General features: G+C 45.4%; 1 protein-coding gene across 1 annotated transcript in view; it reads left to right on the forward strand.

Moving 5' to 3' along the window:
• The window catches only part of CACNA2D4 (calcium voltage-gated channel auxiliary subunit alpha2delta 4), a 127,595-nt gene that overhangs the window by 15,219 nt on the left and 88,777 nt on the right, over positions 1-23,599 (forward strand). The window contains exons 5-16 of the mRNA XM_027905111.1: positions 126-288; positions 2,387-2,518; positions 3,543-3,603; positions 4,158-4,308; positions 5,851-5,925; positions 7,118-7,207; positions 15,025-15,138; positions 16,244-16,322; positions 18,337-18,470; positions 20,208-20,225; positions 21,501-21,578; positions 23,203-23,283. Coding sequence (XP_027760912.1) covers positions 126-288; positions 2,387-2,518; positions 3,543-3,603; positions 4,158-4,308; positions 5,851-5,925; positions 7,118-7,207; positions 15,025-15,138; positions 16,244-16,322; positions 18,337-18,470; positions 20,208-20,225; positions 21,501-21,578; positions 23,203-23,283 — 1,176 coding nt within the window. The remainder of the gene's footprint in view (positions 1-125; positions 289-2,386; positions 2,519-3,542; positions 3,604-4,157; positions 4,309-5,850; positions 5,926-7,117; positions 7,208-15,024; positions 15,139-16,243; positions 16,323-18,336; positions 18,471-20,207; positions 20,226-21,500; positions 21,579-23,202; positions 23,284-23,599) is intronic.

Here is a 23,599-nt window from a genome sequence, read left to right on the forward strand (position 1 = left end):
AATTCCCCATATGTCCCTTCTTTGTGTTTTAAAGAGTGTTTTTTTTGGCCGCACTGGGAATAGTTGTCTTATAGAATGTCTTATTCTCTCTTCGTCTTTCTCTTTTCCATTGTCTTCATCAACAGTTTGATTACTACAACTCTCTCCTGATTAATGAGAAGGATGAAAATGACAATTACGTGGAGCTTGGAGATGAATTCATTTTGGAGCCAAATGAGCATTTCAATAACCTGCTGGTGAACACAACATACAGTGATATCCAGCTCCCCACCAATGTCTACAACAAAGGTAATGGCCTCTACTTCTCACTACTAGTAGGTAGCTGTGGAAGTTGTCAGTAATAATACTGGAAACAAGGATGGGAATAGAAAAAAAACAACTACAGAAAAGAAACCAGGGCTGGAAAAGTACTGTCCCAAGGCACAGTCATGTCTGTGCTGTACTCTGTCACTGTGACAGGTATGATCTGCTCTTGGAAAACCCCTTATGATGGACAGTCCTCCATCTTAGGCAGGCAGTATATTCTCCTACAGTTCATCTACTCATAAAAAGATGTTGTGATGTGACTTTATTGGCAATTGGTGCTCTGTAGGAAAGGTTGGATCTATCAAGGTCTTTTAGACATCAAGGATCTCATTGATTTCAGCTGAGAACTGAGACTCCGAGTACCTTTGAGTCAGGAGGCACTAACACTTGACAAGGACACTCTTAATTCTCAGCGAGCATATCCATGGGTGACTGGGGGTGATTCACAACTGCTACCTGTACACGACTGTTCTGGGCTATTTTGTGTTCTAAGCAATCTTTTGGCACCCTGGCAGCTGCAGGAGCCCAGGGAAGCACCAAGGGCACGTTCACACCACTCCAGCTGCACTCCAGAAACAAGTTCATCTCCAGGCTGGTCAGCACACAGCCCCATCTGCAGGCTGAGACACCACTTGCAACTGCCTTAAGTTTACCTCATTTTGGCCAACATTCAAAGCTGCCTGTACGGGCTCCTTCCTTGCCTCCCTGTCAGCTCTTCCCCTTGTGTATATTTTTGACAAGAAAAAAAAGGCAGCGTTGTTTCTCTCACTGGTGGAGTTCATTTAAAGTCTTCAGGGCCAGACGGGGCAGGCACTGGTGACTGTGCTCACAACTGCTGTGTTATTTAGAGAGACAATAGAGGGAGTTCCATTTCTCCCAGGATGTTAAATTAGTTCCATCTGGTCCAACAGCCCCAGACACTAAAATCTTGCTCACAATAGAGCCACCAGCAGAGCTGGCTGTGGGTAGATGTAGCAGAGCTGCACAGTGTAGGCTGCTGTCCACAGCAGAGGACAGAGAAAGGTGGTCAAATGGCCACTGGCAGAGACAGCAGAGAGGCACTGCCCACTCGGCTCATTTCCTGCCTACACAGCTTGACCAGCTCCTCTGGCTATGGCTGGAGGATGAGCAGGAGATGGAGGGCTGCTTCCATGTCCAGGGATCCTCCAAGGAGCAGTGTCCAGAATTACTCACTCCCTCTTTTGCAAACAGCAGCAAGCCTGGCTCTCCACAGCTCTTCTGGCTCTCCATTCCTGTGGGACTTACTTTGACCTCATCACTAGGGAGTCACAGTTCATTTTTTCCCCTTTTTTTGACCCAAACTGCCTTTGGTAAAGTGATTAAAGAGGAAGTGGTAGGTCAAATCCCCACCCCTTTCAACATTAATAGAGTGAGCAGTTTCTCATGATTCCCTGTTTCTATTGCTGCTGCTCTCTGTTCTCCCAAGACAATGAGTCAGCACAAACACCAAATACACATGGCCTCTTAGGAGTTCTTGGAATCTGCAACATCCTATTGATTCTGATGAAATGGGGGTGAGGTAGGACAGCCCAGGCTTTGGGAGAGAAAGGGCAGGCAAAGAAGAAAAGACAAAAGAGAAAAACTGTAAATCCTAGGACTCCTCTGTCTAAGGCAGTTACACCAAGCATAAATTTCAGCACAGCTTGCAGAAAGGCTGTTAGGGGTGCATCAGGCAGCTGCTTTTCAACGGCCACAGGTCCCCTCTCAGGTACGAGCTGCATGGTGTGCCAGCTGTGCTTGGCACAGTGATGGTTGTCCTGGGTCTCAGAGCTCTCTTCCAACCAGATGTAATGCTCCAGGGCAGACAAGGCTGGAAAGAGAAATGGATTTAACAGAGTGTGACCATGCTGAGATCACCTGGAGGGGCCAGTGGTGACCTGACCTCCAGGATTTATTTCGAATGATGCATCCAATTCCCTGCCCAATGTGAAAGCTTTGAATAAGGCTGCATTCCTCCTGGAGTTGCCTCTGTTCCCATCCTTCTCCTCCATCAGGGGTGGTCCATGTCCTCCCTTCTTTTACACACTTTTTTCCCCATTTTTATTCTTCCCCCCCACAGACCCTGCCATCCTTAATGGAGTTTACATGTCAGAAGCCCTGAATCCTATTTTTGTGGACAACTTTGAAAGGGATCCCACGCTGACCTGGCAGTACTTCGGCAGCTCTACTGGGTTCTTCAGGCTCTATCCAGGTAAAAGAGCAAACTGGCTTTTCTCTTTCAGTGCAACACAGCAGTTTTGCAGGATGGGGTCTGTGCTATGGAAGAGTCCAACCTGGCAAGGCTGGGAGCATCACAGGCCCACCAAGGGCAGGGTGCAGTGAGCAAAGTACTCCTTGTGTGGGCTGCTCAGGCTGAAGGAACAGTGTCCAACAAGCATAAACCCCTTTTTCCCGTGTGAACCAGTCCCTCAGGGATGTTGCCCTTGCAACCCCAGAGGAGTCTGATGGCAGGGGTGTGCCTCGGGCAGGCTGCCCTCCAAAAAGCTCACAAAACACTATGGCAGACACCCTCCTTCCCCCCACCATGGCAGGGCTCCCTGCCTCGTGCTCCCCTGTGGTTTTTAGTGGTGTCCAGAGCCTCTCTCTGCCTCTGAGGACACACGTGGCAGATGCAGCTGGCCAGCCTGACTTGTTATCCACTCACCAGCTGTGAATGGCACATAAGGTCATGGCACGAGAGGGAGGTCCCATGCTCAGAGGAACCCATGAGATAACTCTGCAGCTGTAGCTTGGCCTGGTGGCTGCTTCGTCAGATGGCTGCATGCCCTTGTTCTGTGACCTGTCACGTGTTGGGGAAGGGGAAAGCAGGGATGACTGGGAACAGAGCCTTCAGCAGGGAATCTGGGGCACATCCTTGTCACCGCCGCTGCCTTTTAATGCTCTCAACCCCCCTGGGGAGAAAAATATGTTGTTGAGAGCTACATCAAAGTGGCAAAAAATTCAAAGTACACGCAATTGCTCCCCAAATATGAACAGACTAAGCCTAGGTACATTTTTTAACAGAAACTTAATAAACAGTATACTGAGAACTGCCAAAGACCATGCAGCTCTGCTTGGATTTCTGCAGAATGGGCACTGCTGTTGCTGGCCAGACTTGTGTGCCCCTGCGGGGCTGCCGGGTCTTGGCAGTGAAGAGCAGCAGTGTGGGTGCCTGGGGAGCAGGGAGCAGATGCCTGTCTGTGTGTGTTGATTGCTCCTTTTGCTGCTCTCTTCAGGGATAAAGTGGTTACCGGATGAGAATGGAGTCATCTCCTTTGACTGCAGAAACCGTGGCTGGTAAGTTTTGGAGAGACTTGGCCAAAGCACCTTTCAGCCTTCCTCTCTCTCTCTCTTTTCCAAGGTGACATCTTGGTGAGCTGCTGAGCAACAGTTACTGTCCTGTGCTGCTTTTGTGAGAGACAGGGGTACATAAAAGTTAGGAAGCCCTATGCCCTGCCAGCAACAGCTTTCCATATGGCATCTTCAAGGAAATCACCGTGGTATCCTTCCTCTGTCCCATTCTCCTTATAATTTTGCAACTTGGAGGCAGGGACACTTAGACTCCAGAAATGTGGCATAGTAACTTGGTCTACTCAGCGTGGCTAAAGAAGGCTTTAGCAATTGTCACTCTTGGACATGTGTCTGGAGCAGGCCCAGCACTTCCCAATGCAGGAAGTGAGGCACTGGGGCAGAAGAGGAAAAGACCTCTGTTCTGGTCAGCCTGATCCTGCTGGATAGCTGTGCTCATGGTGCACATTATGCTGTGGGTAGCATTGTGTGACTGCACTGTGTCCAGCATTCTTCCTTCCTGGATGCTCACCCTGCTTCCTTGTATTCTTCGTTTTATACAGGTATATCCAAGCGGCCACCTCTCCCAAGGACATTGTCATCATTGTGGATGTCAGTGGGAGCATGAAGGGCCTGAAGTTGACCATTGCCAAACATGCCATCGTCACCATTTTAGATACTCTGGGAGAAAATGACTTTGTCAACATCATTGCAGTATGTCTGTCTCAATCCCAGTACCGACCTGCATGCCTTGTGCCAACTCCTCCTTCCCCTTAGCAAACCGCAGGCATTCCAGTGATGTAGCTACAGCAGCTATGCTGGATGGGAGATTAACACAAATTACCCTTGAGGAGTCAGCTTTGTGTGGTCAGCAGGGTGGCTGCCAAGTCGTTTCACCTCTCCTCTACAGAGGATGTCAGCTGCATCTTTTTGTTTATTTGAGGGTGTGCCTGTAACAGATAACAAGGGGCTGTGGAGAGAAACCTAAGCTAGCAGGAACCTGAGCTAATAAATTCACCTAGTTTAGCATAATGCTGCGTTTGGGTCCAGTAGCAGTATAATCCTCAGGATGTTTCTGGGATAGAAAATTACCACCATATGCCTTTTTATGCACCAGCACCCTGCAAGGCTGCCAGTACAGTTCAGAGTCAATCTGCACAGGCCTGCATGGAGTTTGGTCAGGTTGCCTCAATGTTGTTCTCTTCCTTTTTAAGGTCTGACCAGGATAAGGATGGGCTGGTTACCCACAGAGAACCAGCACCACTGACCACAGAAAGCAAAACTTTTCCATGACGTGTGCCAAGACTGGTGCCAGGTTAAAGGCTGCTCACCTTCTAATTTTTAAAGCTAATTCAAGCATCATCTCCTTCCCTAGGTTCCTTTCTATGAAAGCTTGCCAGGGCACAGAAACTGAGATATAAAGTCTACTTTTTGTTGATAGCTTCTTATGTTAGATAATTAGAAACTCCAATGGCAACAGATCTGTCTTTATATGGCTGGACAGATGGAAGAGTGAACAGTGTTGGCAGAAAAATGGAGGGGAGTCATTAAGGAGTTTGAAATATCATCTGTTCTTTAAAAACAATCCCAGAAAGACCATATAATATATATATATATATTCTTTTACTGCACTCACACCAAGAACCTACTGGCTCAGAGACATTATACCCTGACCTGAGCTCCTGCTGATCAGCTGAGCCTCTCATGAATTATGCTCTTCTGAACCTTGTAGGAAAAGGTTGACACATCTGAGGTAAAACATGCCAGGCTTGAAGCATACACCCCACTAATTATCCCAGTTTTGTGGAGGTGTGGTTGCTGGGTATGTTATTGCTCAGCTGTGTACCCAGAGGCATCAAACTTCAGGTTACGAAACCACTCGCAAAGTTCAGCTGGCGACTGGGGACTCACAAAGTCTGCAGAAGTCAGAACTATGTGCAAATAGTGCTAGAAGCAAGGCCAGGGGCACAGGCTAACAGAGTGTGGATAAAAACTCTATGGTGTGAGCGGGGAAAAAGCTATGTAGATATGCTCAGACAGAACTCAGCAAAACACCATAATTAATGCATTATTTAAACAAGTAGAAGACTTATCAAAATTGTAATCTGCCATTATCACTGGAAATAATTTTTATGGGAAATAGGTATAAAATAGCATAATGTTCCATACTGCTCTCTGAACATCCACTGAGGACATGAACCCATTTTGTGAATTTTCTCCCATTACAATCCCTTTCTTTCCATTTTCTCTTTGCAGTACAATGATTATGTTCATTTTATTGAACCCTGTTTTAAGGGTATCCTGGTCCAAGCAGACAGAGATAACAGAGAGGTGAGTACCAGGCTCCCATCAGTGTAATTCAGGCAGCTCTCTTAATGTAAGAATTACATGGGGTCAAGATGCTGAGATACAAAACTCCAGGGACAGGGAACAACCATCTCACAGCAGCGTGTGTGTTGCATTTCAGAACAAGCAGTGGTGTGTGCTGGCTCTGTGGTTCATCTCTGCTTACATAAAGTAACTAACACAGGGTCAGCTGGATAACTAAAGAGCAGTAACCAGCTTTCCTGAGTCACCACTGTCAGACCACGAGCACACCTAGTCCAGGCTGCCATGGAAAAACAGTGTGCAGAGGGCACATCCTACATCTTCAGCCTCCAGAAGGGAGAACAATGAGCCCTTTCCTGGTGAATGTATTCTCAGCCCGGTCTGATCCTTCATCAGGATGGATGCTTGCCAGCAAGCTTTCCCTGGTGAGGGATTTTGCTGCTCTGATCCAGGAGGCCTCTGCACCCCCAAGGTGATCAGCCTGCATCCAATTGCTCCACCACCCTCTGGGCTGACTGGTACTTTCAGCTCTTCATACTGGCTTTTTTTCTTCCTTTTCTTTTTTTCTCTCTGTGTTAATACCAGAGAGGTAGCATACCCCTCCATGTCTTCAACCACTAGATTTCTCTCCAAATGTCTTTCCTGGCTTAGTCCTGGGTCACAGAATATGACTATAGAGGGTGATGTCTCCTACAGTGTTTCTTAAAGGATCCCCAAGCTTTTTGAACAAACACTGTCCTGCAGAGAGCACTCTGAGGTTTTAATTTACAACAGTGCCTCTTAAGTAGTAGACAAGCATTCAAATGTTTTCTTTCTCCCCCTCCCCTATCATGTTGTTTTGCATGCACAGAATGTTCCTTACCTGAAGGAATGGACAAGAGAAAGTCAGATTTCTAGTGGGTTTGTCCCTGGCATGATCCATCATGGGCTGTCAATGGTTCACAGCGCAGGGACTGAGAAATGCAGTCCTGCTGTAGCTGCATGGGCAGAGGTGCAACCTGACTGTGCAACAAATGGGGTGGCTATTTGACTTTCCCACCTCCCTCAATCCCAGTTCTGTGCTGCCCTGCCCTGCCAGCAGTAGTGAAGGAGCAGGAGCCCAATGGCACAGACTTGTCTAGGTTATCCTCTTCCTCCTCTGGTCAAAGGGAACACCCTGCCTACAACTCATTCCTGTCTTTTTTACTCTCGCCAGCATTTCAAGCAACTGGTGGAAGAACTGCAGGCAAAAGGAGTGGGGACTGTGAGCAAGGCTTTGACAGAGTCCTTCAAAATTCTGAGAGAGGTAAGAGCCACTGTTAATGCTCGTGTTGGGCACAAGAGTGCCCAACATTCTACAGTGCCCCATTACTACATTCCCCTCTACAACCAGTGACTCAGCACGTCCCTCACTGCATTGTGTTGCAGGGGGATGTGGTATAAGCTGATCTCATGGACCCCAAATTTGTGACAATCAGTGTGTGTGGGGTGACCCAGCTCTGGGAGGGTGTTGGTTTGTGCATGATGTCTGTAGCTACCAGTCCCTGCCCAGGAGGGATAAGGAGCCAGCCAGGCCGTGGCTCTGTGAGTCTTTTTTTAATGAGCTCCACAACTGTGCTTTGACCAAGAACCTTTATAAATGGTGTCAGTAAAATATAACTGATCAACTGAGGGCAACAATTCTGGATGTAAGTAAGGTTATCAGTGAAAAGTAGATGATGGTGAAGACATGAAAGACTATTCTCAGGCTTCAGATTTATTTCAATGTCACTTTGCTGAGTATCAGTGCTTGGGGAAGAAACTACAGGTCCAGGAGAATTAATCACTCTGCTTATACCCTGCGATAAGAATCATAAATGATTCATTGCCTTATGTGAACAATAGGGACACTAGTAGCCTGGAGATAAACATGCAACTTAACTCTGTATCTTAAGGAATGGTAACAAAAAAAAGGGACCAAGAACCAGCTGAATACCCCCCTCTCCTCATGGCACTGTCTATAGTGGGGTTGGCCTAAAGAAACCAATGCCTTCGGTGCTGACAAAAATACATATCCATACAATATTAGTGGCCATAATGATGATGTAGGTGTTAAAGGTGGGCCAGAGGTATTGACACCCTGGGAAGGATTCTCATTCTCACTTATTTTAAAACCTGAAAATGTAGGTTTATTTGGCCGTGGTAACGCTGTTCCTAATTTATGCCAGTGCCAGCATGATCAGAATTGAATCCAGGGAGGGCGGGAGCTGACCTGACTTGTCACTGGTATTAGAAGCACAGTGGTTTCAATGACAACCTGAGAAGAGCGTGATGTAGACTTGGCATGGCAGTAATAGACTGGTAGCACTTCGAGGAGTTCAACATCTTTGGAGGAAGATAGTTACTGAGATGATCAGGGAAGCAGTAATGATGTGAAACTAGAACAATTACATGGTCCAGATGCCTGCTAGATTGCCTACGTGTATTCTTGCAAATTACAAACAAAACCCTACAAACTTTAAAAATTATTTTTAAATTAATATTTAAAACTGAAGATCCAGAGCCTATACTGGGCTGCATTGTATAAATCAGAATACTTACACAATTTCTGTACCAGAGGAAAAATGATTTCCTTAAGTCTAATGTAGCACTGGTATGTACAGTGACAACAGGTTAAAGACGCCCAGTGCAGTAGAACTGCAGACATTCTCAAGCAGCACAGCTACGAAGGTCTCAGTGGAGAATCATAAAGCACAGTGCTAAAGAAAGCCTGCTTGCCTCAGATGAGACAGCAGCAGGTCATTTCAGGCATAGACATCAAAACTGTTCTGGTTTACTAATAACTAATGGAGGAGAGCTCACACCTCCTTTCTGGCAGGCATGGCTCATCCACTAGACTAGGCAATCCTCAAGCCTACAGGAGGCAGAACCTTTATAAAACCCTGCATACTTTAAGACAGGCATGCCCATGGGAAATGGAAGGCATGTGGTGAAACAGCTGAGAGAGAAAAAAATACCCTCCGCTGACATAGCTGGACCAAAACTACCTCCAAAGAGAGAGTGATGTCCATGCAGCCCAGGGGACTAATGTGACTTCACTGCAATAATAAATAAGAAACTATTTTGTTTCTATTTGGCATCAAAAATGCAGTCAACAGTTTAAGCAGGAATCACGTATCTTGATCCCTGTTGATTCTCCCTTGTCTAATGAGCTTGAAACAGCTCTGAGATGGCTCTTGGACAGTGCAGCACCCAGCAACCTGCTATTCACTCACAAGGTACTGCTTCCCTCATGCTTTTTGCTGTCACCTCAGATCTGGGGAGAAGGTGACTGGCTCAGACATTTTAGCATGGTTCCTTTGAGCACCTGCAGATGAGGAAAGGTGTCATGTTTCTCTGCATCCTGGAAAAAGTGATCCATAAAACAGTAGTTCAGAAACAGTATCTTTGCTGCCAAAGAAAGGTGTGAAACAGGGCTAAACATCTCTTCCACCCATCTCTCCTTCCTCAGTAACACTGAGTGCAGCTTTTTCTTGCAGTGCGTCTTTCACTGTAGCATGGACCGTGACTGTGCTCCTCAGTGCAATGGGTCAGTGAAGCCATCAGCCTTGTTCCCAGCCAGCTGCGGGGCAGCTGGATGTGCAGCAGGAGTCCTGCAGGACTTCCTGTATCTTCAGCCCAGGATTTCTGCCTGCTCTTCTTCAGAAGAAACAGACATGGTGTCTCTGCACACACAGCAGCACCAGAGGCTGCACGTTACAGACATGCAAGCATAGAAATGTGCCCGTGGTCCTGTCACAACCTTCCCCTGACTGCAGCTTCCCTGGTGAGGGCTCATCTAGAGACTGCCTTGATATCACCAGCTGGAGGACCCCAGGGTACCACAGCTTAAGGCAAAAGCGTCCCACCTGCCAAGTGCTCGTATGGCTTAAGAGCTCTCTGAAATCTTCTCTTGGAGGTTCTTAAATCTGTATCGGTAATAGCGAAGGTAAAGGTTTCTCATCAGTGTGTCTTGAAACAAGTCTGTGGTACTGCGGTCATGCAGGCAGGAGAAAAGGGAATTTTGGTGGAATTGACCACCCCCTCCTCATCAGGCACAACTGACATTCTCAGCTTGTAATTGTAGCTGTTCCTCACAGACTGTCCTGTTATTGTTCACAGGAGCATACGCAAGAGAATGAAAATGAAAATTGCTACATCACACTGATGAAACAGGCTTTGCTGATTACAATAGACAACCAGTAATAATATCTGTAATGAAAGTGACTGCAAAATTTCCCTGGTAATTTTCCTCAGCCCAATTGCTCATAGAATTAATAGCCCAGCAGAGACCTACTCGATGAGGTATGAGTAGCAGAGAGGGGTTGAAGAAGAGCATGAATCTCTCACATCTTTGTTTTCTTCCATTATGTTCTGGGGTAGACAGGGCATATTTTAATCCATGACGCAATTTGCAGAATGGTTTCAGGAGGACAGTTATCCAGAGCCTCCCCTGCCCCTCTCTGCGACGCTCAATAAACCACTTATACTTTCTATTTCAATTTAGCCACACGCCAAGTGGTTTCAACAAAATATGCATCCCAGGGAAATGATGGTGTTAAGCACACGTTTATGAAGTGCTTCAGAAATTCTCAGGTGTCAAGTGCTATCTTTTGAGCTCTTTTCTTATTTATCGATAATCTATCTCCCTGTTATCTTCTCTTCTGCTTCAACAAGCTTGGCACGTCCTGTCCTCTCACCCTTTTCCTGCAGGATCTGTACCCCTTTGTTCTGGCTGCTGCTCTGCTCGTGGCTGCTTCCAGGCTGTCTTCCCTGAAACACCGCACTCCCAACAATGTGTCAGTGCTGCAGCTGAGAGCTATCAAGTGCTAAGCAGAGCAGAATAATTGCCTTCTCTGTTTTACACACCATAGTCCTCTTAACACAACCTAAGACAACAGCTACGTTTTTTTTTTCCAGACACTGTCACATTATTAACTCCCATCCAGCTGATCTGTCTCTGCATTATCCCTCTCCAGGCAGTATCCACCCTCTTGTTTGGTATTTGAGCCACTGACTGCCCTTTCCAAGGTACATATGTGTGTACACATATACATACGCAAACACTCCCCCCCAATCCTAAGAGAGACATATAAATATATTCATATATTTGTTATATATTAATCTTTTAAGATTAGATAGTACATTAGATAGGCCAGGTGACCCTTTAGGGACCCCTTCCAACCCTGGTATTCTAATGATTCTATGAAAATCTGTGACATTTATGTGTCCAGCTTTCTCAGAATCCACTCAGAGTAAGTAAGTCTTTTGAAAGCTAATGCTTTACCCATTCTGTGGAGGACAAGAAATGCCAAGTTCAGCTTTCCAAGGTCACCTTAGAATGTTGTCTTCTCTTAACACCAGGCTGGGTTAATCACGCCTTGACTCACTGTTGACCTCAGAAATCACATAAACGTTGAAGTTAACTGAGTAGATCTTTCCAGAATGGCTATAGATGAAAAACCACTATGAAACTGGTAACAAACTGGATTTCAGTGAGGCATAAAATTCTGAGTAACTTGAGTAAACTGGTCCTATGAAAAGAACAATCCCATCTGCTGATGAGAGTTATCAAAGGTTTCTGGCCTCTTATGCTCCACTTGTGTGAGGAAGCATCTCATTTGTGCACTCACAACTGCATTTTTAACTTTTTTAGCAATGTGCTAAATGCTTAAGGACAACTTACCCATCTAGTTTCTTCCCTTCTTGCAACACATTTTCTGTTGATTCTCTCTTTGTCCTTTGGGATCTCAGTCCCAGTCAGGTCTCAGCTCACAAGGCAAGTAGTTCAGCTACCCCTTCTGCAATTCCTTCCCTTTGTGCTACGCACAGATTATTCAAATGCTTTCAATTAGCCTTCTCTCTAACTCTACCACTTTGTGACCCTGCCTGTAATTCTTTCATTCTTTCCCTTGTTTCTTATCACTTCAGCGGTACCCAGCCATTACGATATTGTCCTTTTGATGATCAAGTATGGAGGCTATAAAGCATCTCTGTCCAACTATTTCCCTCTGTTTTTTATCAGCTGGCAACATACTCTTTCTACTCCCTCTTTTGCTTCTTCTCTGAGCATTTATAAATCTTTTCTTGATTCCAGTCGCATTTTTGGGCCTGGATTTTACAGCGCATTTTTCAAGACAAGCAAAGCTCAGGATTTCCTATTTACCAGTCCTTATCATTTTGCTTAATTTCTCATTTCTTCTGTGCTGGCTGTTTCTTCTCTACTGCTAATTTTCTACCCATGAGACACTTTCTACCAAGCTTGAATTTTCAGTAGTTCTGGAGGCAGGCCTGCATAAGAATAGGGCAGGAGGAGATGAGGAGGGGCTGCTCAGTCCTCTGGCCAGATGCGTACACAATCAGCACGTGTACCTGCACATCTCTGAGCAATGGTGATGGTTTCTATTGCTTCACTAGTAACTCTGTGCCAGGTTATAGCTGCAAAGTAAATGGCAATGAGCAAACAAGGGAGTACAAGAGACTGCGACTCTGAATTAATTAGATCATGCCTGTTAGCCCTGGCAACGTGACCAAAGTTCTGTAGGAGAACACATAGCTCTGTGCCTTGTTCACTGACCCAGCTCTAGCCCACATTTCTTTAGACATCTATTCTGTGGACATATTATTCCTCATCTCCCCTTCTTTCATGCTCCTGAGACTTCAGTCAGAGCAGGGAATTATGCTGAGAGCTTGATGTGAATGCTGTCAGATCATTTGCTACAGCTGCAACCAGTCACAAAAGGACCTAAAACCCAAGGATTACCTCCTTGTTCATTTGTTTTCTAAATCTGTCTTTTTAATCTCTATTTCTATGACACTGATGATCTCATTTTCCCTGTTGAAAATATCATCTACTCCTGTAATTAGGAGATTGCTGGTTCTGATGCAGCATGTAATTTCTCAGTATCTCAGTATTATGAAATCTGAAGAAAGCTTCATGAAGAAACATCTTAAGTAGTTTGCTGAAATGGTGGGTGACCTTAATTAAGTGTTGATTTAATAATAATACAAACAAACATGTTGCAGATTGCAACATTTTGGAATAAGCTGCTTTTGTAGCTAAAAGGTTTGCTTATCTGTGATCTGAGCCTCCTTCTGGCAGCATCTCCTGCACTATCGAAGCCCCATGCCTCCCTAGTGGACACTCACACTGTCTGTTTTGCTAATCTGCATGCAGTTGATCTCTGTCCTAGAAATAGCTCCCTTGAGACTCTTTGTCTTTTTTGTACCTTATGGTCTGCAGCAGAATCCCATGTGGCTGTCAGCTCATCTTCTCCTTTAGTTTTCACCTCAGAGCATCCTGTGCTTGTCCCTGTTGCACACCCTCAGCCCTTGCCCCGAGTCTCCCTGTTGAGCCAGATGCACGTGAGCTCTGACCCCTCCTGAAGCTCAAATTACCCTGTAATCAAATTACACTGATGGGATTTTTTTTCCATGGTACAAAGTATAGCAGCTTTTTGGGCAACTGGAAACAATAGACTTTGGGGTTTCTGAAGAGAACGACACCGGAGATCCCCAGGGCTGGGCTGGGGTGACCACAGCAGCAGAGGTACTTTCTGTCTCCTGTCTGAACGTGCTGCTGTGATGACATGAAAGAGGAGGTGGCAGAAGGTGATGTTATGGTGACGTTAGCACTAAACCTGGTAATTTCATAATAAGGGACAATCACAGAGGTAATTGTAGGAATGGTGAAATTACTGGGGAAATCTGGACTTGGAGTTGGCTTGCAGGTATTGATGGACATGATGTTGATCTGCAGTGGAACCATTCGTGTCGGTAAAAACATTTGTCTGTCATGACACAGCATTACCAAAACAGACGGGAGTTGTGAATTGAACCCTAAAACATTTAAGTAGTCCCAGTTTGCACTCTGTGTTCTTGTTTTCCCATCCAGTGCTTGCTTTCCTTTCGTGCTAATAATCTTGCCACTTGGATACCTTTTGCCTCGTTTATAAGAGATAACTATCCTCTCCAATTTAAAATTGTTGCTGCTTGATATAACCTTACTCACCCTTCAGTTAGTCTCCTGTACACTCTCCATCTCATGCCACTGCCTCTCATTAATCTCTTGTGCAGAGTTGTCATCTCTCCCTCTTTCCGTATTTTTTTAACTCTGCATCAGTTTCTGTATCTTCCTCTTTTGATTAGACTTTTCCTTGCTCAGAGCATAGAAGTGGTGAGATGCTGAACAAGGAGAAGCACATACTGACACTGAGCTGGGAGCCTCAGAAAAGTGGCTGCTCGTTTTTGTACCTTGGATGTCCTCCATTATCTCCACTGGTGGCTGTTAACACCTGTGTTGGTGCTGCATAAGGCACTGGGCTCTCTAGACCTGGGTACCTGAGGGCATGAGAGGCAAAGGGCTCTGCATGCAGAAGCAGGAGATAAACAGTGTTCCATGGCTTGTTTTTCTTGGCTGAAAAGGAGGAAGGGCTTGCCTGCTAGAGCACGCCTGTTCAACGCCTCTCCAGGTGCCCTTGGGAGCACATCAGCGTATGTACCAGAGTCCCAGTGTACTTCTGCTCTGCCTTAAATATCACTTATGCACAGATAACAGGTCATCTGTCACTACAGTGTGTGGACTCTCTATCTGGCCCATCCATAACCTTTCTCAGCTCTGGTGTCAGTAGCCCCTTTTTTTCGTGTGCTCCTGTCTTTCTCTGCTATTCTTTGGCAGATTGATGTATTTACCCTGAAAAAAGGAGTTTGATTTCCTACTCCTCTCACATTTTCTGATGTAAAAAGTGACAGCTACTGCTGTCAAATCAGAATTGCAGTGTTTATGGTCAGTCTATAGTTGTTTTGCATAAACGAATGTGACTGTGCAAGATGAGAAGCAGCAGGGAATCGCACCCTTCCCCCACAACACTTATTTTCTCCTCATTATTTTACTTCTGTAAAGCCTCCTGTGTCTACATGTGCTAGGTAGGGCTGTATAAATAAAAAAATTACATGCAGCGTGCGAACACAGTCCTCATTTAAGCAGAGCTCTTTCTGAGCGTGAGGTTTGCAAGAGGAAGTCAGGATTTGGCCCACCGTGAATAAATAGAGTGCAATTACAGAGACATAGCTGGGATAACGAATGCTCTTCCTCTCTGTTTGCAGTTCAGAGATGCTGGTCAAGGAGGCTTGTGTAACCAGGCCATTATGCTGATCACCGACGGAGCAGTGGAGGATTACGAAGCCGTGTTTGAAAAGTACAACTGGCCAGATCGGAAGGTTTGTCTGGGAAGTGATAAGCAGAAAGGGGGAGGAAATCTGCTATCCTGCTATGGTGGGAGTAGAAGAGCATGAGGCAGGATATCAGGCAGAGCTGATCCTTCATGTCCTCCAGTACCTGTATACCCGTGAGCACCTGGCTGTAAATACAAAACAAAGAAGCTGGCTTGGAGCCTGCTGTGGAGATCTTCAAGGTGGTAGGATTACAAATGCATATCTGTCGGTCAGTGAAGAGTTTTTTTCTCATACACTTCATTTTCTAAAAGTGTGGACAATTAAAATGTTCTCCTGATAACATTATAAAGACTGATGTGAATACTTCAAAATTAAAAAAAAAAACCAAAACCAAACACCTTTTTGAAAATAGTTTTAATCCCGTGCAGGACTGTTTATAATTGGTCCTGTTTGGGAAAGGTTTGGCTATTACCAGTTCTTATGTTGGGCAGGGAATGGCCCAGAAAAGCTCTCTAGGTGCCCTCCAGCCCTGTTTACTCTGAGGTCTGTGATTACAGGCTTGTACTAGCAGAGCTGACTGTGAAAGGGAATAGACCATGTCTCATCTTAAACCCTCCTGATTTATTTGTTTACATCATTCCAGCTAGCAGCAATGCACAAAGGGAGAGAGAAGCCTACTGAGAGACCAGAGCAAGGGACTGTTAAAGCAGTTTATTTCAGGATTGGCTCTTTTGTTGGTGGTCAAACATAAGAGAAATGGTAAAGCTTTCTCGAAATGATTCATGCAGCCAGCTGTTCCCTTGGGTAAGGGATTCCTCTGAGCTATAAACCTCTCTGCATGTGGTTGCTGAGTGCCTGGCAGAGCTGCTATCATAAAATCAAACAAAATTTGCACTTCTGCCTTGTTATTCAGATGATGCTGGGTGCTACTTGGCTTTCTGGGCTTGCTGTAATCGGAAATTAAGTTCCAGCCCACAAAATGCAAAACAAATGGTGCAACAGACTCCTGCCTCTGTGTGAAAGCAGAGCTATTGCTTTGCACCACAAACAGGCACTCACACCAGCGTGCAACAGGATGCCGAACCTCAGCCATTTGGATTTGGTAGCACATAGCAGCCTAACTCTTCTGTCTTTGTGTTCTTGTTCCCAGGTCCGGGTTTTCACTTACCTCATCGGAAGGGAGGTCACTTTTGCGCCCCAGGTGAAATGGATTGCCTGCAACAACAAAGGTGCTGTACGGGAATGGTTTCCCAATACCCATCACCCACATCACACGTGGGCTGTGCAGCCATGGGGCCCTGTACCCCGCTAAGGCTCACCCGCTGCAGCTGGGGCCCATGAGCCCTTGCTTGGAAGACAACCTAAGGAAAAAGCAGATCCTGCTATTCCACATGAAGTGTGCCTGCGTCCAGCTAACACCAGCCCTCCATGCTGAGCCACAGCACTTTCCTGTCACGGTGCCAAGGGACACTCTGACCGAGATTTGTGCTGGCTGTAGTCCACCTAAGTCCCTCTGCTTATTGTGCCCCAGTTGCTGGCTTTTTTTGACAATCTGTCTACAGCTCTGTCAGAGAGCCCGACATCTTTTGGCTGAGATGTAAAACAAACATCACCTCTTTAAAGATTTTACAGCATTTTTCACAAGGTCTGTGGGTTAACCCCTACATCCTGGCCAAATTCTTTGTGTGTCAGTGGTTTTCATGAGGCACCAGAATAGCTTGTTAATCCCACCCCAAACCCAGTATTCTCTCTAACTGGCATTAAATGACATGAATAGGAAAATCCATTCACAGTAGGTGAGTCACCTCTATGCATTGGAGGCCAGTAAAAAAGTCAAATTAGCTCTATCAGAGTTTGCAAGGCTAAAGGAGGAAAGAGGGGGGACAAGTTTTCCGTGTTTGGGCTTGACCTGGCCTCAGTGTGCCTGGAGACAGTGGTGCTTGTTACATCAGTGTCCTGCTTAAACAGGAAAAGGAAGGGAAGACTGAAGTTGGGGACTGGGTGCATCAGCTGTTTTTCAGTCTGAGCAGTCTATGAAATGCATGGAGACATTTCTACTGAAAATCATTGACAGATGAGTTGCTGACCTGCAGAGTGTCTGTGAGCTGGAGATTTTCAAGGCTCAAACATTCATCTATTAGCACTTTGAATTACACGTAGTATTTTTAGGTTTTGTTAAATGAAACAAAACCCTGGATTTCAGACTGTATTTCCAGCGATGAGATTAGTGACAGGGAATTTGTGGTGCTGTTGGTTCATTGTAAAATGTCAGAACGGGTTCTTCTGAATAACCAGATAACAAAAATATGCTCTTTGCACTTGGATTCTAACTTACCACACTTGAGCTCTGCAGAGGGCTCTCTGATTTTGGTTGTTCTGCTTCAACACATTGTATACCTCTTATGGTCCTTGTTTTCGAGCACGCTAAGTCTGTTTCCGCATCACAATACTTATCAGAACACGAGCCCTTTCACGTGACAATGTTTTCCTAGTGATAGGAAAGTTTTTCATCTATCTGATGTATTCCATCCTATACCAAGTACAACCAATCCATGTGGTGAGAAGCAGGACAAGAGTCCTCATGACATTACACTGTGTTAGCACCTCCAACCAGTTAAGTAGCTGGTGTTGGGGACCTTCTGAAAACTTGAAAACATTCTTCCCCTATACTCCTTGTTGTAGCATTCGACTGTTATAGGTCTACTTGCAGGGACAAAGCCTTGGAAATAGGTTACTTGCACTTTTATCTTTTGCTTCCAAGGGATAGATGGAAGTAGTCACCATCTTTGGATGTAAAGCTAGGCAGGTTGAAGAGTACTGGAAAAAAACCTGGAAGGGAAGGTGGGAGTTTGGTCTTAATACAAAATAGTGCAGGGTAAGCAGGTAGGCTGGTAAAACACTTTGCATATGTTTGGCCTCAGGACCAAAGGCAGCCTCAGTAGTGGAAGGCTTTGCGCAGGACCCTAAGCAATGTTGTATATTTGCTTTGCATAAATCTGGTTGTATCAAGACTCTAGTCTTGAGCACAGCTTCAGTATTTCGAGAGTCCATGCTTCAAAACTAGATTTCAACAGAAACGTGTGCCCACAGAAGCTTGTGAATACAAGGCATGCCAAGGCTTTTGTAAACTGGGTAGATGGAGTGTTTGACATCTAGTTTTCTAGTTCCTTTTTCACAGACACTTCTGTAAAAATACAGAAGATGCATTAGCAGAATGACTCAAACCTCTGTTTCTCCACAAAGGCTACTACACTCAGATCTCCACGCTGGCAGACGTCCAGGAGAACGTGATGGAGTACCTGCATGTGCTCAGCCGCCCCATGGTCATCAACCACGACCACGACATCATTTGGACTGAGGCCTACATGGACAGCGCGGTAAGGACCCACAGCACCAGCAAACAGCAGGGCCTGTGGGCCAAACTGGCACGGGTCTTAGGCACACAGCTAGTATGTTAGCCATATAACTTATCCCTGCTTCCCATCTAAATGTCTTATGTGTGTCAGAATCTAAATAAAGCCCTGAAATTTATGTAATACCAGGAGCTGGCTGGTGGAGAGAAATTACTGGTCCCTGGCTCTGCTGATACAGACAATATTTCTTTTCTACTCACTCCTGGAGCTGAGGTGTGTATGCAGACTCAGATCTGAATCTGCAGTGACCCAGGTGCCCAGGACTAATCACACAGGCACAACGTCACTTAAGTAGTGCTTCTGTGAAAGCAGGTTACCTTCTAAAGGATTATTCACAGGAAAGATTAGCCATGGCTCAGGGAATGGGTCACAGAGACTGATTTCCTACAGACCAGGAGCTACCTGCACATTGCCTGCCTCTCAAGGATATAGATTTCCTCCAGGGAAGCAGGCTTGCTCTTTCGTTGCTTGCACTAGCAAGGCCTGTCACCACAGTGGTCCTGTGCCCAGCCCTGAGGGCCAAGGACACATCTCAAAGGACCAGACAACCAGCACTCCCAAGGCCCCTTGCTTTGCCTTAGGCCTGCCCTGTCTTGGACCACGAGCAGGTGCTGTCGTCACGTCATGTTCCTAAGGCAGCTTTGAAATTCAGAGGAGTGAAGGAAAGGACAAAGGAGTAGATGACACTGAAGGAACCTTCCCCTGCACTTCACCAAACAGATGTTCCTCAGTTCCATCTCTACCCCTTTTTACACTGCTGAAAGAGAAAGCTACAGTTTTTCTTCTGTGGCTCTCTGTGCCCTCTATATGGGAGACAGTTTTTTTCCTGTATTGGATTCTTCATCCCAGTGAAGTGCCTGCCTTCTGGACAGCTAGAGATGACCAGAAGTCAGGTTTCCCTCTTCTAGAAACAAACCTATGGTTTCAGGACTGTTTATTCTATCTGAGGAGGAGAAGAATATTCTAGAAACATTGAGAATGTTTCTGTACACAACCCCAGTGTGGGACTGAAGTTGCAGACTCCAGTCTGGACAACAGCAGCTTTAGGGTGTTCCCCAGCAGCCCTGGGGAACACACAGAGTTTTCAGGTTTAAGATCTATGGTGAGAAACATGAGCTCTTTGAGCTGGAATAAAACTAGGGGTAGTGTACTTAGGTTTGTAACAGGAAACATGGAAGTCCAGGTTCCATATGGTGGTACTCAATGCTGTGCTCAGAGTCAAGACCACATGAACCCCAAGAAATACCTCCAGAGTTGCCAGGCTTGTGCCATCATGGTGTATAAATGTTATAATTGGGAGACTCTTGTAGGAAGGGACCACTTCCCACTTTTGTTCTGTGTCTGACCACTGAGGCTGCAGCCACAGCACACTAGCTCTGGGAGAGTGAAATGGAGATGTCTTTGCTGCCAAGTGAGAGCTGGGACACGTAGTTGAATGTACTAGGCAAAATCTTCTGAAATGCTACCAATTACCCAGAAAGTTTATTTTATCAATGAGCTTGTCACCTCTGGCACTGGTGTATGGGGTAACACTTCCCAGGGCAGCCACAGGGATTTGTTTGCTGCACATTTTTTGCTGCATCTCTTTTCTTGCCTTGTCTCTTGTCTTGCCATTCCCTTTCTCTGTCCCAGCCTCTCCCATCTTTGATTCATTCCTGCATTCATGTATTCATTTATGTGTTCATCCATGTCTCTCACTAGCTGCCACAGTCTGAGGAGGTAACTGCACCCCCATGTTTTGTGAGCGTGCTGTTTCCCTTGTGCCAGTTGGTGTGTCAGTGCCAGTGTTCACAGCCACAGCTGGCCTGTACATCTTGGGGGGGTGGAGGCCACAGCACTGAGAGAGTCCTCTTGCACTGGCAAGAAGAGGAGAGGAAATGCTGGATGTACTGGTGAGCTGTGCTGTGCTGCTGGCTCAGAGTAGGTAGGGGTGTCTGTGTTGTGCAGTAGCTTAGTTCACCTGGTCTCTTTTTCCATATGTCCAATAAGTGCCAGGGAAGTTTATTTGCCATGTGTTAGTGTGAGTGTTGCTGTGAATGGGAAGTTTCCACAAAAAATCATTTGGAATAGTACCTCAAGATATCAGGCACAAATCCCCATCAAGTGACTGTATAGATTATTGACTGGCTCCTTTATGGCCCCCAGCATGTATTGTAATGAAGACAGGAGGTAATTTCTTGCCTTGCTACTTACTTGACTGAATGAGAGATAAAAGGGGGGATGCTACTGGCAACGAAGGATTAGATTCTTTTGAAAGCTTGGCATGTTTGGGAGACTCATTTGCATGTGTCTTACCTGTTTACCTCCTTTCATGGGTGTGTTTTAGAGCATCTGTCTTCTGTTGAATTGGGAGCATCTCTTACCCCATAACATGTGCATGTCCTGTATCCCTCATAGAGATAGCTCACTCCATTGTATCTGTTTGGATCATGACTTTGTCTCTGTTTTTCCTACACTTAGATGGTTGAGTAACAAGTATATATAAGTAGGCTTTGTGTGTACTTGTGCCTGGTAAATATTTGCCTGTGGTGTTTTTCATTTGTGGTACTCATGTTTGCAATATAGACAATACCTTGTTTGTGGTTTTGCTCATATTTGTGCTGCTTTGCTCCATTCTGTGCTCTTTGTGTTGGTGTTTTTACACTTGTTGCATAAGTGCTCATGTCTACACTCCTAACACGTGGCGGGTATAAATTGTGCCACCACTTCTACAGGTTCCTGTCTCTTCATTAAAACAGCTCCTCAATTTCTCCTGCTTCAACACATTTCACTGGCTTTAATCCCATCCTCATCACCTCACATGAGCAAGCATCCACCCCACCATCCTCTTGGATACAGAGTATTTAAAAGTGCTGCCATCTGGTATCTCCAGAAGTGTGGGAGGCAAGGAGGTGGCTAATTGTAATCAACATCTGGGGTCCTCAGGAATTCCAGTGCCTTCCATTTGGGAATGTCATTGCACTTGCTAACACACATTCTGTTATTCTGTGGCAGCTCTTTGCATCTCAGGCTCAAAGTCTGTTGCTCATGACGACGGTGGCTATGCCAGTCTTCAGCAAGAAGAACGAGACGGTGAGTGCAAGGTGGGCTTTGCCCTCCTCCCAGCCAGCAGAGGTGACAGGATGCAGTGGACCTTTGCAGGGTCTTAAAGTCAATGGGCCTCTGCAAGAACATTCTGGCCACTGGGAAGTGCCACAGACCTCTGGCAGGATGGATGGCTGATAATTTATATGTCAAAATGATAGCCTATCATGTCCTCTGAATGCTATTTCTTCAAAATACTTCTTAAATATGATATTTATCTTTGTTTTATCCCTTCCATTTTCAAAATGTGCCTAGCTCATTGGCCCTAAAATTTCAGGCTGGAAAAGATCGTTACCTTGTCTAGTCTGTCTCTTTTATTGCAGACCTTTACATTTCACACAGACAGTCCTTCACGAGCCCAATAACCTGGCTTTGGCAAAAACACCATTGAAGAAAACCATCCAGTACCAAGCTCTCCATTGTGGTTTCTCACTCTCCACTAAAAACCGGTGTCTAAATTCTGCTTTCAATTTATCTGGCCTCACTTTCCTGTCATAATGGTTTCCTCTGCTAGATCAAAAAGCCTGTACCCTTTGGTATGTTCTCCTGGGAAGCATTTTCTACACTGCCATAAAGTCAGACCTGCCTATCTTGATAAGATAAAAAGGCTGAATTATTTAAATGTATATGATAAGGGCATTTCCTCGGGGATTCAAAACCCTTTGGACACTCTTTTCTGTACAATTTCTTGTTTCTCAGCCTCCTTTTAAAATGGTGGACAGTATCTTTCCTTTGCTATACGAGGGATAAACTCTTCATCCAGGTCTTATAAACAACTGTCTTCCTTCTCCGCCTGGGGCTGGCCTTAGCCTGTATTAGCACAGTGGTGCAGTGGGAGTCTGTGTGTCATTTTTCCATCATGCTCCATTAATAATGCTCATTAAACAACCAGTTTCCCATATCATGGAGGGGGGAATTCCTTTTTCCTGTTTTATATTCAGTATTTGGTTTAGTTGACCCAAGTTATCAACCCATCTATGTTCTGTTGCATGATTGTCTTGACCTTATTGTTATTTACACATACTGAATGCAGGGGTTTGCCCTCAAAACTTGTTTTCAGTGATTTTATGTTGCTTCTGAATCATAGTAAATAGTACTGAGGGAGCCCCTGGTGGTCTAGGGGGTAAAGGCACTGCACTGTCACTGCAGAGACCCGGGTTCGATTCCCGGTTGGGGCCACTCCCCGGGCAGATGGAGCTTGTTAGCCCGTAAGGCAATCCATCCACGTCCTGAGGACCTTGCTGCCACCGTCCAAGCTCGCTTGGCCCCGGCAGATGAACCTCAGGATTAAAGAGTGGGCTCAGTTCCGCGCACACTGTGTCTCACTTAAAAAATCCAATGCGCAGGCTGGAAGGTGTAAAGACCTTCCCCGGTTCTTCATTCACGAAGACTGGCCATTACTTAAATAGTACTGACTAGTACTGTGTAGAAATACTCCTCTCCATAAACCCTGGAACAACTTCTTTAGACTTTTTGAAGTATGTTAATTGGTTTTAAATAAAGATACAAGCCTAGAGAGGATACATGAGAGACTAGTAGGGAGACAATGTGCTTTCAGGTAGAAAACTACCCAGGTCTTGCTTCTGAAAATGGATTTTCCTTTGTTTTACAGCGATCTCATGGCATTCTTCTGGGTGTGGTGGGCTCTGATGTACCATTGAGGGAGTTGTTAAAACTTGCTCCACGGTATAAGGTAAGACTCAGACAATGTAATTTGTTCTTTTGCATAGCAAAGTTGTTAATCATTCTCTCACGGGCATGGCTGAAAAATCATTTCTCTGCCTGTAAGGAAAACTATGAGCATAAAGGAAGAGATGCTGGATGTGGTGATATGTAGTTTCTATACAGTGAAATTCACTACTAGAAGCTCTTAGGCTTCAGGAACACAAGAACTGGATGATCCAGTAGATTGGCAAAATGTTGTGGAACTTTTGCATTTTGATGGTCACCAACCTAGATCCCTCGGAAATGACAGCCTATCTTAGAAGAATTAAAGTTTTATATCCAGT

Source organism: Empidonax traillii, unplaced genomic scaffold (assembly GCF_003031625.1).
Source record: "Empidonax traillii isolate 1590-97213 ecotype Southwest subspecies unplaced genomic scaffold, ASM303162v1 scaffold25:size3598162, whole genome shotgun sequence".
In the NCBI taxonomy this organism is placed as follows: domain Eukaryota; kingdom Metazoa; phylum Chordata; class Aves; order Passeriformes; family Tyrannidae; genus Empidonax; species Empidonax traillii.